This window comes from Pyrgilauda ruficollis, unplaced genomic scaffold, assembly GCF_017590135.1.
Source record: "Pyrgilauda ruficollis isolate IOZ18807 unplaced genomic scaffold, ASM1759013v1 scaffold156, whole genome shotgun sequence".
NCBI classification, from domain to species: domain Eukaryota; kingdom Metazoa; phylum Chordata; class Aves; order Passeriformes; family Passeridae; genus Pyrgilauda; species Pyrgilauda ruficollis.
In genome coordinates, this window is record NW_024514321.1 from 538,433 (window position 1) to 554,641 (window position 16,209).

The 16,209-nt window shown below is 41.7% G+C and overlaps 1 protein-coding gene across 2 annotated transcripts in view; it reads right to left on the reverse strand.

Moving 5' to 3' along the window:
- NAV2 (neuron navigator 2) overlaps positions 1–16,209 on the reverse strand; it is a 203,466-nt gene that overhangs the window by 92,735 nt on the left and 94,522 nt on the right. For both annotated transcript variants that reach the window (XM_041461855.1, XM_041461854.1), the window contains 4 exons: positions 9,700–10,807; positions 6,813–6,925; positions 3,409–3,517; positions 483–878 (listed from right to left, as the gene is read on the reverse strand). In XM_041461855.1, the coding sequence (XP_041317789.1) occupies positions 483–878; positions 3,409–3,517; positions 6,813–6,925; positions 9,700–10,807 (1,726 nt within the window). The remainder of the gene's footprint in view (positions 1–482; positions 879–3,408; positions 3,518–6,812; positions 6,926–9,699; positions 10,808–16,209) is intronic.

Consider the following 16,209-nt stretch of genomic DNA (forward strand, 5'->3'; position numbering starts at 1 on the left):
CACTCAAGGCAGAGAAAAAAATGCTGATGTAAAACCTTGTCAATAATTGTCTATCACTTCATATTTCTGCACACTGACTTGTTCTTTAAACCTTTTCTAGCACATACTACTATTTTACCTAAAACAGAGATGCAAACTCATTTCCTTCCAGCAAACTAGCCTGTCAAAGTTGAGGCAGCAAAAAAGTTCAGTTAAGTACAAAACGTGCCTCACTCCCTCCATCTTGTGGGCATGAATGAATGTTGCAACCACTGTGAGTCGACTCGTGCCAGAATATCTTCACATCTAGGGATACTTTCTTAAGGTGCACTTAAAAACTTGAATTTTGTTTAAATCCCTCTGTGATAACGAGCTGTCTCTCCAAAGACCTATTAAAATGAGTAGAACATATTTGGTGTTGGCATTTATTTCTCGAAAAAATCACAGAAATACAGGGCTATAAATGGAACAGAAGAGTCACACGAAGCGAGGCGTTAACTCACCCGCTGGTGATGTCGTCGGCCCTGATGTTCTTGCCCAGCACATCGCCGTCACTCATGTAACCAGTGGCGTCCATGGCGATGCCCTCGAGGTCAATGTCATCACCGGCCTTGTCAGCGATGTCCACGTGGCAGACGCTGCTGCCGCGCGTGGCCAGCTGCCGCCGCAGCGGCGCCGAGTACAGGTAGCGCGCGGCGCCTGGCTCGGCGCTGACGAAGCGGCTGGCGTTGCCCCGTGGCGGGTAGCCATTGCCCGTGGACGGCGCGTCGCCGGCCTGCAGCCGCGGGCTGGACTGGCCCAGCCGCCAGGACAGCGGCGTCGGCCGCCCCGTCAGGCTGAGGATGCTGCGGCCGCTGATCTCGGTGGTGACGTTGGTGTCAAACGTGGTCTCCAATGTGCTTGAAGGGAGAGATGTGGATAAAATCCCTTAGGGTTTTAGCTTCTATATGCTTCAATTCCTGTAGTGCTTTAGTGTATAACTCTAAACTCCATATAGAGTGTTAGTTGACTGTCTTCACATTTTGGTCAGACAAAATGATCCCTCTAGACCTGAGATTCAAAGACATCTCACTGCCTTGGGCCGAAAAGTATAAACAAAAGTGAATCGAGGGGGAGCAAACTGGGGGTATATGACATCATTACCTGAAGCTGTAATTGGAGAATTAACTGCCAATATGTAAATGGACCAAACTTATAACTATCTGAAAAACTCACGGCCATTGTCCATCTTGGGTGTAGCCTCTGGAAGGTTTCTGACTGCCCAAGGGGTGCCTGTTTGAAGGCCTTTAATAAATACCCACTTTATTCCATTAATCTTGTCTAGCCTTTGTTCCAGGTAGCCACCCCAAGGCATCAGACACACTGGATCAAATGTGGCTCTTACAGAGAACGCTGCGTGAGATTTCAGGTGCTTCCAAGACCCTGAACGCTCACCAAGTTACTGACTATACGCAACAGCACTAACAATTGACTACTGCAGCATCTGGGGAGATCCTTTCTTTTCACTTTTCAGGTCCTTCCCCCATGTTCCTAAAGAGACTCTTGTACCCAAGCCACCGGGTGCTCTACATACTTAAGAAGACTTAAGCAGGACTTTTTAATGGATTATCCACAGTATCGAAGTGTAACTTTCTCATCTTCAAGCACACATAACTCCATTACACTATGGTTTTGCCAGTCTAGGCAAGGAAGTGGGATAATAAGCTGACTAAAGGAAAACCTGCTGAAGTTCTATTTTTCTGATAGATTTCCTTTTATTGTCTGCATTCATGATAATTTTAACTCTGGAGATGTACCCAGCACGAAAGGGAAGCTACTTCTCCAAGATGAAGAGAAGTAAATGAAAAAGGTAAGAAGAAAGCCCAATTTTTTTTTCTTGAGAATATATTTTGTATATTAACAAATCAATAATGAACTATGAACTGCTTTGAAGATGTTCAAACCAAAATCAGAAAAAACATTAAATTACTTATATATTCACGAGTTACGTATATTTTAAAAAATACTGGCAATATTTATATATGAAACCCTAAAAATGGGACTACACCATGAGTTTTTAGATGATGTGTACAGATTGCAAGACTACACCCTAAATACTCATAGCTGAATTGTAGTCAATTTATTTGAGGCTAATCCATAGCTGCAACTTCTCTTACCCACATGAGCTCCTCTTTTCCTTTCCTGCTCAACTAAGTGCTACTTTTTTAAATTTATTGTGGGTATTAGTAAAAATAAACAGCATTGTACCATTCCCAATGTTACATATAAGCAAAAACCTCTGTATTCTCTGGTTATAGTAATTAAACCATGAAGAGCTGTCACATTAATTGATATTTTCAAATTAAAACAGCTTTGGGATTCATCTTTGCAAGCTCTGCTTCAGTTTTAGATACAAAGCCAAAACACAAAGTGTTCCCCCAATAAACTCATGTAGGGCTGGGGTACATAAGGCACCAAGTGTTAGGCAGGACCCCAACCTCATTAGGGGCCAAACAGCTTATTCTCCAAAACATCCTGTTAAACACTGTGAAGATCTGACTCACATAATGTTTAAATGTAATAGCAAATTTTGTTTATTTACAGCATATTTTAAATATTGCTGAAGATTTCCAAATGCTGCTTTACAAAAAAAAAAAAAAAAAAAAAGCAGTTACATTCAGGGATGACTAACAATATTAGAAGAACTTGTTTGTCCAAAGTTTGGTCAGGAATTTAAGTTATGCACTTGATAATATGGGTCAAGCACAGTTCACCTCTCACTTAAACAAAATATTACACATAGGGGGAGAGAGGTGTAATGCATTGAAGTTACTCAACAGTAAGAAGAAACATTTTAAACTGTAACTTATATTCAAACATCACCTCACACATTTAATAAGAAATGATTATTCTTGACCTTTGAGTCAATCCACACCCCATCCCATCCCATCAATTCCTCTTCATACATCTCAATAACCAGCAAACATTATTTAAATCCTGTGCATTAAAGACAAAAATCACAAGATCAGTATCTCTCACTGTCAGTGTTAGTAATTTTTCTAAGGATGCAGCCCAGGTGTAAGAGATGTAAAGCAGAAGCAGAATTCACGGAGTGACTGGGTTGGAAGAGATCTCCAAGATCACCGAGTCCAACCCATGCCCTAACACCTCAGCTAAACCATGACATCAAGTGCCACATCCATACTCTTTTCAAACACATCCAGGGATGTGGCCCCAGGCAGGCCATTCCAGTACTTTATCACCTTTTCTGTAAAAAACTTTTTCCTAATATCCAGCCTGTATTTCCCTAGATGCAGCTTGAGACTGTGTCCTCCTGTTCTGTCAGTTGCTGCCTGGTGAAAGAGACCGACCCCCACCTGACTACAGCCACCCTTCAGGAAGTTGTAGAGGGTGGTTTGCATTTTGTTATGAACCCAGAAGTGCCCTTACCTGTGGGTGACCTGGGTTCCCCGCAAACTGGACATGGTTTCCTCCAGGTTCTGCCGAAGGTCAGCGATGTTCTTCACAGTTCGCAGCCGCCGTGTCTCTGGGTCCTCTCCTGCAGGGAAAGGAAGCCATGAGTAAGGACCAAGCAGGGAACAGCACAGAACTGAGCTGCTGCCTATGCCTGACTCAAATGCACTTTTTACTGACTTTTTAAGCTGGTTAGGATTGAGATTCCATTCCCCTCAGCAGGCACCTGCCATCATCACATCCTGACTGAAATGAGCTCTGCAGGGTTACCCTCATTGCACAGGCTGCCTTTGAGATGTTGCCGACTCAGTTTAAATTCTGGTTAACTTTCAACCTCATTAGAATATACACTCCATCAACACCACCCTTTCTGTCTCATATATTGACACAATTAACATTAACCTGACACAGGCAATTTCTCCAATGCTGTGTTTTCACTAGATCTTCTTTGTCCTATAATAACAGCTTTCCACAAACTAAACTGTGCTGACTGGGTGGCTGCTCCATGCTAAGTGATGTTCAGGTAAAATAACAAAAGGTCTTGCTTGTCAACATAACACAGTTACTGTTCCTAAAATGTGCTACATGACACAAAGTTGGGGGATGACTTAGTTTTCATGGCATTTAGAAATCCTGTTCTTTAAATACTTTGTTCTAAAACACATTCATGTCCTGCTCCTTAAAAGTAGAGTTTATGTACACAAAAAATAAGGTCTTTCTACTGTTTTAGCATAATTTCATTTTATCAAATTAATAATTTAATTAGTGCTTCAGCATAATTTATTTATGTGCTCTCAGCTGTCAATTCAGAAATGCTTTTGTTGCTACCTCAGCTGAGCTTTATAGGGTTAAATCCTCTAAGAGGCTAAAGAGATGTGAATTTCTAGTAGTGCCAGCCTATCCTTTGCAAGCAGAAAGCTGAAACAGTAAACCTCAGAAGAATTGTCACACAGCTTCTGTTGGGCACAGAAAGAAATTCTTTCATTCTAAAGGGTTTACAACTCATGACTAAAGAAAATATCACAGCAAATGTAAAACTTTTCACATTTTGTATCAGCCTTCTCTGTACAAGTGATGCATTTTTGAGCTGCCAGGATGCTGGGCACCCACACAGTTGCTCGTTTGGATGGATATCTATACATTACACACATCAGAAGTGTGAAGAACCATATAGAAAAAGCTGTTGTTGCAACTTTCTACATTCTCTGCTTTAAATTTCATGTTTCTAAAAGATGCCAGATTGGTGGCACAGAAAATCCCACTCGCACACTGTTGCCGACAAAGCAGCAGTGCTACAAACTACTGACCAAAATGCTCAGTGCCCATGTGATCATTTTTCTTTTAATCAGTCTGTACTCTCTGGGAAATCATCTCCTGAGTTACAATTCACTTAAGCCAGAGGGTCAAACAATTATGGTCTGGCTGGACTGAAAACATCCACCTAACAAGACTGATTACTTCAGCCAGTGGGTCTCTGGGACAGAAAACATTTTCTATACTCATGGATCTACAAATTTTTTTAGTAAAAAACATAAAATATTTATAGGCCTTTAGCTTAATAAATGCCACAGTGCTCTTTTACAGATCATTTCTCTCACAGATGTGAAGGCAAATTGTAGGTAACTTCTTAGGAAAACACACAGGAGACAAACTAAAGCAACTTCTGCTGAGATCACTCTTATGCCTACATTGATACCGAATTTTCACTTCAATGACATTCCACTGCTTAAATTGAAAGTATACTTTAAAGACAGATATTGGATAGTTGGCCCCTAGAGCTTAATTCTGAAATCACTTAGCTCCTCATGAGCAGGCAGCATCCTTAAGCAATTCCGCTTCCATTCTTCCCTACCTATGCTCTCTTTTGTTTTATATGTCATTTTAAATTAACAGCATCAATAGCTGCTATGCAGGGAGAGAAGATATCTGTGCCTTATTTCTTCTATTTTGTTTGGGCTGAGGGACTATTTTGTTTAGTTCTGTTTCCCCCCAAGGCCCCTCCATGGATGCTGCTGTCTGTCTGGCTGTGCACAACTACAGTTTGCATCTCCCTTGTTTGAGTTTTTCAGCTGTCTTCCACCTCTGAATCCCAAGATGTACATATTCTAGTTGAGTAATAGTTATGTAACATCTGTCATTAAAGACTGAAGACTTTTTGTGATCCAGAAACACTTTTCAGTGCAGGCTGAAATACATCCAGCCCAGCCAATATGATGATTAAGAGGCAATGCTGAAAAAGTTTAAGCAGCTGGACACTGTGTTTCTTACTTGCAACTCTCATATTTAAATATGAACCCAAAAATGTTCTCAAGGATTTTATCCCTTGTGCCTTTTATCTGCCTTTTAAGTACTTAATTCACTTATGTATAAATTGCACACACAGATATGTTCACTTAGGCATTCCTGCAGCCCTTTTCCTCACCAGTGACTCTGCCTCTCACCTTTGCCATCAGCACACAGGTAGTATTGAGAGAATATGCAATGCAGTATGAAATGAATCTCCTTGTGAAACTTTTAGCCACATCACTTTTCCAAGGAGGGCATTTGGTTTCAAACCCCACATTAAACTGGGGGACACCAAGACTAAGCAGATGGAAAAAAACTGAGAGATTCTACAGATGAGATATCCTGCAATAGCACACAGTAAGCAAAGTCATAGATATTGCTGAAATGGGGACAGGAGGCGATCAGACCATGACCTTAAAAACACATTTTAGATCATATTAGTAGAATCTAGTATATTCTAACCGAATATGGTTGCTGAAAATCACTGTGTGATATTGGTAAGCTTAATTTATTTTTTTAACTAGCATATACTTTTTACAGCAGCAGGAATTCTAGATATATATATATACCAGGTGCTTTCTAATTTAGACTACTCATATTCTAGCCACAACCAATTTCAGCTTCTGTATACTGGACACAATAGAGTGTAGTTGGATTTTGGTGCCCTATTGCTGCAAAGGCTGTTTCTCAAATTGATCAGATTCATGTGAGTGATAGTAAAATTCCTCCAACCCAAAACATCAAGGAAATGAACACAGTCTGTTCTGTAAGCTCCAAAATGAAGTTTTTAAATCTAAACAATGCATATGAAATACTTAAGAATTATTAGGATCCTTATAGTAGTTTAATCCTAAAAAATGCTGCACATCTCATTAAGCAGGCAGAATTCCTGGTGATTTCAAGAAATTTGGGGAGCACACTTGTGCTGAACTTAAGCATCTAGAGTTCAAATTACTGACACTCAGTTCACTGCTGAAGAGCTGAAAGAAATAGAGTTATTAAGAATGAAAACAGTAGGAATAAAATCAACTTGGTCCAGCCCATTCTTATTTAACCAGACCACAGCCAGTAATGGGTCATGCTGCAAGACCTACCTGAGAGGTCCTCAAGGGCAGACTGGGCAGTTTTGACATAAAGAGCAGAATCCATGCTGACTCCTCCTGTGCTGGCCTCGGCTGTTACGTTCCCTTCATTGTCTGTCTGAGATCTGGAAAACAAAACAAAACAGGGATGTGCAGCCACTCTCCATCCAAAGTAGCTCAAGTTTAACAACAAGACGAGTGCACCTGCCATCAGCCACTCTGTCCCACTCTCCAGAACACACCAGCAGACTGCTTTTACATAATTCATTAGTCCCATGTTGAATTATGTCCTAGAAATGCAAACAAGCACTCAGCTGTAAAAAATAAAAAATTCATAGTCGAAGATAGGCTTCACAGCTCATCAGATGGGGTCTTAAAACACTTGGATTTCCAGATGTATCTTAATTATCAATAACATCAATTGTTGTGGCTAATCTGATCCTCTCCAATAAAGTCTGTATTGCATGAAGATAAAGCAGGGAGCATGTGATGTAATGTTACACTCCTGCTAGGTTCTCTTCAACATCACTTCCATTTTAAGAGAAATGACTGGGCAAAACCAACTTCAAACTCCAATTTATTTTCCGATATTATGGCTGTCAGGCAATGAAAGGTGATGTAAGGATCACCTGTCAGATTTGAGTAAGATACTGTGACTCACTTCACTTTACTAATTGTGCTGTGTTTTGCTCATAGAGCCACACCAACAGGCAGCTCCTGCCCCAAGGGTAAGTGCTGCTGTAGAAAAGAAAAGACACAGTGGGGAATTACTATTGCAATGCTCCTAATTTCACCTGACTCTTATAGCTGGATGCTCTGCCTGGAGTGGGGGTAAAACAACAGGAACGATGCCCTGTTTACAGAGTTGTCTGTGGCAGAAGGAGAAGGGGCCTCTTGCTGCTTTTGGTGCTGAGGAACACTGAAACCAGCCTGACTCATCAAGCCCAGAGTCCAACCTCCCCACAGGGAGGTGAAGATGTGGCAGACCTGGTAAAGTGCCCGATAAAGGAAACAACAATGACACCACTGATAACTGGAGGTGCTGGGCTGACACAGCTGGCCAGGATACACATGACTGATGGTCACTTTGCACTATAAAAGCCCAATCCCACTCTTTAATGACAAGGTTTTCTAACACACCCCTCCTTTGAGTATGTGCAGAGTCCTCCTTGAGTGGAGACATCCTGCAGGATGAGCAAAAGAGATATGCCCACAATTATTGGTATGGGTGAATAACATCAATCTCTACTGCTTTTAATATAAGTGCTTTTAATATAACTTCAACATAATTCCTTTGATATTGTTTCAATAATAGTGAATTATACTATACTAGTAATCATGGCTGCCTGTACTGTGTAGTAAATAATTCTGATTGAGAGCTATTAGTCTAATCATTATCAAAATTAATCATTTATTTTCATATAAATATATCTGGTTTGCCATCCTTAATCCTACAGGACAGATGAGTTACATGAAGTTCAATTAAATCTATACAATCCTTCAGACATGAACAAAGTTGGCAAAGTTTGGTTTCATTCCTGGTTTTTGTAAAAGGTCAAAAAAATACTATGCAGTGTTTATCAGTATGTTTAGATTATAGAAAATGTATGGACTGCATCTGCTTTTGCACATTAGATAATTATATCTGTGTTCAGACTAAGATCAATACCAACAATGAGGGGACACGATGGTGATAAACTTAACAACACATCTCCAAAAATTTCTGCTTCCCAGGTCCCCTGCCATTTAATTCTACACATACAAGGAGAATTCTCAAAGGAGTCAGAAGACTCAAGAGTTGCTCTTCCTATTCTGCATTCCTACACAGGCCTTTGGCATCACTCTCCTTCAGGTTCATTCCACTGACATTCACTCTTATTCAAAAAATGTGACTGACCATTTTTTATGCTACATCAGCCAAGAGATCCAAGGCAGAAATGTGCACAGTAGAGCTGAAAAAACCATGGTACAGGGCAACAAAAATTACCAAAGATCATGAACAGAATTTCTACAAGTGAAAACAAAAGAGGCTAGGACACCTTAGCCTAGAAACGACACATCTTAAGGAAGGGAAGGAGGTGAGAAAGCTCTTTCAGATCAGAAGCAGCAAGAAGATTAAGACAGAGCAAACACTTGCGTCCTCTTCCTATGAAAGAGCTAAGCAGTGTCATGAAACCCCCATGAGATGGCTGTCCAAACCAAAAATCGCATCCTCTGACTGAGAAACTTGTGTCCCAGTCATACTGTGTCCTTAAGAATCCCTGCTACTGATTTCCCTCTTGTTACTTCCCTGCTGTCCCTGGGATACTTCCCTTATGTATCCTCTACCGCCACTGTCACAAAGAAGGTACTTCAAATAGAAGATTGACTAGACAGAGCTTAGCTGTGACTGCCTTTGGCTGCTCTTTCCTTGTCTCAGGGTTAACACATACAGCAGCACAGACTTCTTGTCTGGCCTTACTTAAATGAAAGTATTTTTATTTTAATTTTTTTTCTTTAATTTCCAATTCCTGCTTATAGTAAGGCAGCTCCACCACTGTCAGCCACAACAAAGATCCCGAGAGCACCTTGGCATTGTTACAACTTTCAAAGCTATGGTGCACAAAACAAACCTGATACATGTTCTTGTACCCTTCAGAAGAGCAGCACCTGGTCAAGGAGGTGTTCAGATTGCCATCTTTCCTGCTAGTAACGTTGGACACAACCATTATTCCCCCTCCTGTCTATCATAACTTCTCATACAGCCTTCACCACCAGTTTTTGTGAAAATGCATAAATTGCCTACACTCTTGAAGCAAGAGCCTTGTAGCATTTACCTTGCTGCTTCGCCCCCCTGGAAGTGTCCAGAATGATCCTTCTGGGCCGCCCGCTCCCCCAGCCCCTGGGGCGTGTCCCGTACCTGTACATGAAGGGTGCGACGGTGGCGGTGTTGGGGTGGCTGTACTGCTGCTGGGGATGAGGTAGCTGCACGCTCACGGTGTTGCTGCCCGTGCTGTGCGTGGTCACCGCGGGCCCGCTCACGGCCTGGCTGCTGCTGCTGCTCTGCAGGCCCCCGACGCCCTTCCCCTCGGAGGAAGCCAGGCTGGAGGAGGAGCTGGAATGACGGCCGTCCAGCTGGGACTTCTGATGCGAGAGCCCCATGCTGGCTTTCCCACCACGGCTCCTCTCGCCTTCCTTTGCAGGAACAGGGGCACTTGAGGATTTCCCTGTGGTGTTCTTCATTCCTGGTTTTGGTATTCCGCTGTGCGAAGGGGCAGAGGCCTCCTTCTTGGCACTGTTCAGCTTCCCTCCTTTAGGGATAAAGCTTGCAATTTTGGAGGACTTTTTTGGCATCTCTGTTGTTGCTGTCTGCGCTGTCTGTTCTTCTTTAGGTTCCTCCTTCAGCTCCAGCTTCTCAGTGATGGATGTTCTCTTTGTAATGTCTTTACTTTTATCCTTTTCTTTCTCTTTTTGTTTCTCTTTCTCCTTCTCATTACCCTTTGGAGAACTTTTCTTATTAGTTAGCGCGCGGCTGAAAGTCCTTTGTGCAATTCCCTTGAGAGCAATTTTTGGGCTGTTGGACATCGATCCTGGGTTGTTCACATTCTGGTTGGTGGCATCGATTTCTTCGCTCTCCTCAAAGCTGAGAAGCGCCTCCAGCTTTTCACAGCTGCTGTCCCGAGAGCCCGGACACTCTGGCGTTGTCCCAGACACTCCTGCTTTGGAACCCCCTTTGCTGTTGAAGAGTTTTAGTTTTTCCAGCATGGATTTCTGACTGTTGGGAGCTGTTTTGGTGATTTCCGATGGCTGCTTTGGAGGCTCCACTGCTGGCTGCTTCACAGATAGCATGGAAGACGTTGCTGTGTGCTTGGCACTGAGGGACTTGCTGCGCCAAGGTTTAATAGCAGAGCTGGGCTGAGGGATGGCTGAGGAGTTATTGCAAGGAACAGCACTGCCGCAGCTTTGAACTGAGGATGAGACATTTTCATTCATTCCTGTGGGCTGGGAGGCCGTGCTGTCTGCAGGCTCTAGAAAAAAAAACAGAGAAAACAACCCAATAAATCAACACAGTAGTACCTGGTATTAGAGTTACTATGAGATACTTTCTGTAATGAAACATCAAGAATTTCACATTGACAACATTAAAAAGAGAGATTAATATTTTCAATATCAGTGAAACTCAGAGAAAATAAAAGCCAGCTTCCTTTTCCTACCCAGCACAGCAAAAATGAGCTCCTACTTATAATTTGCATTTACTTGCTGTTTCAAGAAAAAGAAGGAAGAAAAAGAACCTCTTTCAATTCAAACCAAAATGTGTTCTGCAATGTGCTCTCCCTTATTAAGCCCACAATACTTTTTCATTAGCAAAAAGACAGCACTATTTTGTAACTAAGGGTTCCCTCTGCTTTTGGCAAAATACTTGCTGTCCAAGTTTGATTCTCAGAAAAACCTCAAACATTAAAAAATGCAGGAGTAAGGAAAAAAGTAAAACTAAAGTCCTTTCAGTTATTGGGGGCAGGGGTGGTAATATCTTCACAATGCAAAGAAGAAAACTCCATGTACAAAAATAAAACCAATTGTACCCTTTTGTAAAGAACCTAAATTAAGTACTACCACATAGCCTAATACAGCTGTAAGAGAAACTTGTGGCAGTAACTGTACAGCCCTCCCCCACAAAGAAAACAAATCTATTATTTAGTTAATTCCTCCTAATATTATTTGTTCTTATTAAGAAATTAGTTCTGAGCCTAAAGAGAGCTTGAAAAATCACACTCACCTACCAGTGGCCACTTCTCTGAATCAGTTCCTCTTTGCAGAGTTTCCCTTTTGAAGATGTTACTCTCTCAATTATCACAAATATGTTTTCTGTTAAACTGCTCATGTTTCCAATTAAATTTTGTCATCTGTGTCTGTTCGCCTGCCCAGCAGCCTGCTGGGGATTAACGGCTCTTACCTATATTTCCCTGCCCTCCAGCACGAAAGTAAACTGTGTACAGAGCTGCATTTTTTTAATTCAAAAATCAACAGCAGTGGAGAGCGCGCGTCCTCGGCAGCAGGAGCAGCCCTGTGAATCCAGCCCTGTAAATCACGAGCTGCTGCAGCCACACAGGGACTGTTTTACTTCACTTTCAGTTGCCCAGTGAAGATACAGCTCTGTTAACCTCCCTCCTCTGATCCAAACAAGATCTACTGAAGATTTAAGTCACATACATCTTCCTGACTTAGCACAGAATCAAGTTTCTAAGAGTATTAGAGACTACTTAATAATAAACTCAGCCATTTCACATGGTTATGGACAAAGTGAAATAGCAGGAACTAATGATACTTTTAAAACTATTACTGAAGTCAGAAGATTTCCAGGACTCTTAACCAGTAACTAACTATTATACTGGCTGGTTTTCCTAGTACTTTTCCTATGACCAAGTACCCACATGGAGCTGGAAGGAATCAGGAACTGGGTTACAGACACAGACAGGAATCACACTGCTTTTAAACTTGTGCCATCTGCTGGCTTCCAGGGTATTGCTCCTGTTTAACACAGAAGGAAAATCAAGCCACCAAATATCTCAAACAGCGATACCATCTGGCCTCTTGCTGCTCTGCTCAAGCCTGCTGAATTCAACCTTTGTTAAGGAGGACCAAAAAGATAATGGCACAGGAATCAGAGAATCATTAAGGTTGGAAAAGACAACCAAGATGGAGTCCAACCATTAACACTGGACTGCCAAGCCCACCACTCAACAACATCCCTAAGCACCACACCTAGACCTTTCTTTGAGCTCTTCCAGGGATTCCACCACTGTGAGAGGAGTCCCAGTGACCTCTAGTGTGACCTGACACGGTGCCCTGACACAGACACAGAGAGGAAGAAAGGTGACAACCTCTTCACAAGCTGCCAGCAAAGTTCCTCACTCTGCTTTCAGAAGCTGCACCACTGCTCTTTCCTTCATGCCTCTTACCGTACACTGCTGATTTGTTTTTGTTTTCATTTCCTGAAGTCCTCCTGCTCATCACAGTCCACTTCCCATCCCCACACCGCACCAGGCTCCTTTTGCATACTCAGAACAAGCAAGCCTTTGTCTCAGCCCACCTTCCACAGAAGACATCCAGCAACGAAGTGAAAGCTTCGTGAAAATCCCAATTGTGCATATTGTACAGTTCATTTGTATAGATTATTTTTTAAAACAGTAATAGCCCATCTCAATATTGAGATATTGCTATAGGAACTGGAGATTGACAGTACTTTCAACACTAAGTTCCTAATCCAATTCTGGCCTCATCATGGTAAACAAATCTCAGCACAAAGAACAGCCATGCCCAGAAATCACCACAACTGTCTGGAATTCATGAACATGCCTAGGACGGATTTACAACCAGGTCCTGGGATGGACCCAATGTACTGATCAATATGGGCAGGGAAGCCTTCACTTGCTCAGAAAAACAGGACTGGGGCAATAGAAGGGTGACAAAATAAAAATTACCAGTAAGGGTTGTATCTATAAAGTAGAAGAGTTGGCTGTACACCCTGTTGGGACAACATATGCAGGCACAAAAACTCAGCTCATGGTCTGAGCATGCAGACGACTGAGCAGATTTTTTAGGAAAGAAATCTGCCTTCTCAAACACAGGTGCTTCACAGGAGTTTGAGAACCATACAGGAAACGTGTGTATGGGATGGACAAAGCCAGGCTGCATTCCCCAGCACTGAGAGCCTACACAAAGTCACTCACCTGAGACAAGAGAGACCTGAGAGCCAGGTCCATAACTTGCTCAGAAGTCTGACCCTGTCTCAGACACTGAGCTGGTCGTTAGGTCAGGCACAGCAGCAGAGGCCACCACATCGAAACAGGGCTCTGACCAGCTCCACAACTTTCTTCTGGAACTGAATGGAAGGGGTTGCTTGATTTGGGACCTCAACTACATCCTAACAGCACAGATGAATGCTGCAGTTCACAGACTTCTGGGAAAAGATGCTTGGCTTGGATCAAGTGAAATGGCTTGCTTACAAATCCCAAAGCATTGCTCAAAATCTATTTCCCAGCAAAATCCAGAACTTTTCAATTTCTCCTTTTTTTTTCATTTAAATGTTTTCATGGAATCTATTTATTTATTTATTTATTTATGTTTGGTCACTGACTGAAATATGTTTTTCCCAGTTTACTTGTTTATAAACACAACGCTCTCTTTGTCCCAACGCCCCCACATACACCCTCCTGTCTGGAAGTGAATTTTGCTTCCGTTGCCAGTGGCGTAGGAGGAGCACAGTGCAGCTCCATTTACAGACATGTCAGAGAACCCAGAATTAGGACAATACTATGACTGTAACACTAAAAAAATAGAATATATTGCAACAGTAATGTAATTTTCAGAGTGTCTACTTAACATTTTCCACAAAGTGAATTCTGCGAATACTGAATGTATGCACCTCAAATGAATAAAAAATATTCACAAAGTTTACAGTTAAGCAGCAACATTTTGGGAAAGGAAAGAAGGTACTTTCTTACACAGCTGCAGTGGATTTTGATTTGTACTTGGGTCAAATACAGTGAAACTAGAAACTGAACATCCTCAAGTGATTTATTACATTGCACCACGGCACCACGCACAGTTACCACAAGAAATTAAAGGCTCACCCTAAAATGAAAAATTGCTCCAACTTAAGAAAACTTCAGGTTTTCAGACTCTCTGTTTCTTCTTTACAAACAAGTGCTGGCTCTTTTACTCCTCTGGCCAAGTTTGGTAAGCAAAAGGAGTTCTGCTGCCAGAATGCAGCTTCAAATGCTGGGTTTCCTAATGAAGCAGCAACATCAATTCGTGGAACACACATCAGCATGCAAAGGGGAAAGTTTTATTCAGCATAGCATAGACCCTTCTTTCATGAAAAGCAGAGCAGGTTTCATGCATTCAGTTAATAAGCTTATTATTTCCCATGTGTTCCTTTGTGAGGGAGGTATTTTCTTTCTTCAGCAACCTGCATTAACTAAAACTGACTATAAAAGAAATGTTTTCAAACTCGAGCTACAGTTTACAATAATAATGATCACTTTCCTCTTTTCAAAGCCAAATCCTGGCCTGAAATCTATTTTGTTCCTAGTGTTCCTGTTAAAAAAGATGTTGGTGGTCCATTTCCAATGCCAATACACCCTGTAGCATGGGTAAATCTGATTTCAGCAGCTCCTGCAAAGACTGAACTGCATCTGCAAACCCACCCGTGTGTGAAGAAGAAAAAAAAGGATCTGAAGGCTTATGATTTAATTCTTCCACAGAAGTCTTTGAGAGCTTATGCTATAATAAGGTCAAGAGAAAATATATGCAATTTTCCATCATTTCTCATGTTCACTCTAAGTAAGTGGACTTTGATTTGCTATAACTGAAAACTTTCAAAATCCATCATTATAAGCATGAAAGGCAACACACAGACAAAGGATGTTCTCATAGTAACTCTCCTTAGGAGGGTCAATAACTGAACAGCATTTTTACTGATTTTTGAATGAACAAACTTTTATTTTTTATTTCACAACTATGGGAAAAGTTCTTATAAAGAGAAATATCTTTTAGTCCAGCCTATAGATTAGATAACACATATGAAAGCAAATCCACAACCAGATTCCAATTTAGGAAATAAAAGCAGCTCTGCTCTGTGACATTACAGTGTCAGAACTGCAGAAACCACTGTGGCAGTTTCATAATTTCCCATCTAGAAGAATAAATGGCAAATCTTGACCCCTGTAATCCACCCACCAGAAGACTCTCCTTTAAAGCACTATACATAAAGTCCTACAGAAACTTTTTAGCCGAGTTGTTCTCTTCTCCAATGATCATTTATCAAACCCTGTAGGTATGGAAATGTCTGCATTCCTGCCAGGAACCAACTATAAAAATCCCAATCTTTCCATAAACCCAAACCACAAGCAGGTAGAGCAGAACATTCCCAACAAGAGCGACCTGGCACTCAGTCCCTCCTCAAAATAAGCACAACTCTTGTGGCCCACAGAAATTTCCATTTCAATTTCCACTGTAAGACTGGGAGAGTTGCAGCTGGCAGGAAGACACCAGCTGACCTACCATCGAGGGGTGCACATGGCCTCCACCTACAGGATGGCTGAAGCTTTCATTTCTCTCTTCTATTCTGGATCACAAAAACCCAACAGAAATTATTTTTTAAAGCAGAGATTGCCAGATAGGGAAATTATCTATAAACTGAGAAAAGCCTGAATAAGGAACAATTTTTGCTTTGCTGAGGATGAAATCTTAGAATCATAGCTGGAACCATAGCTGGAAGAGACCTTAAGGATCATCTCCCTGCCGTGGGCAGTAGCACCTTCCACTACGCCAGGCTGCTCAGGACCCTTTCTAACTGAGCAGAATTGTTTCCTTCAACTTCTGCCCACTGATTTTCCCTTTAACGGTGATTAAATCCACTGTAACA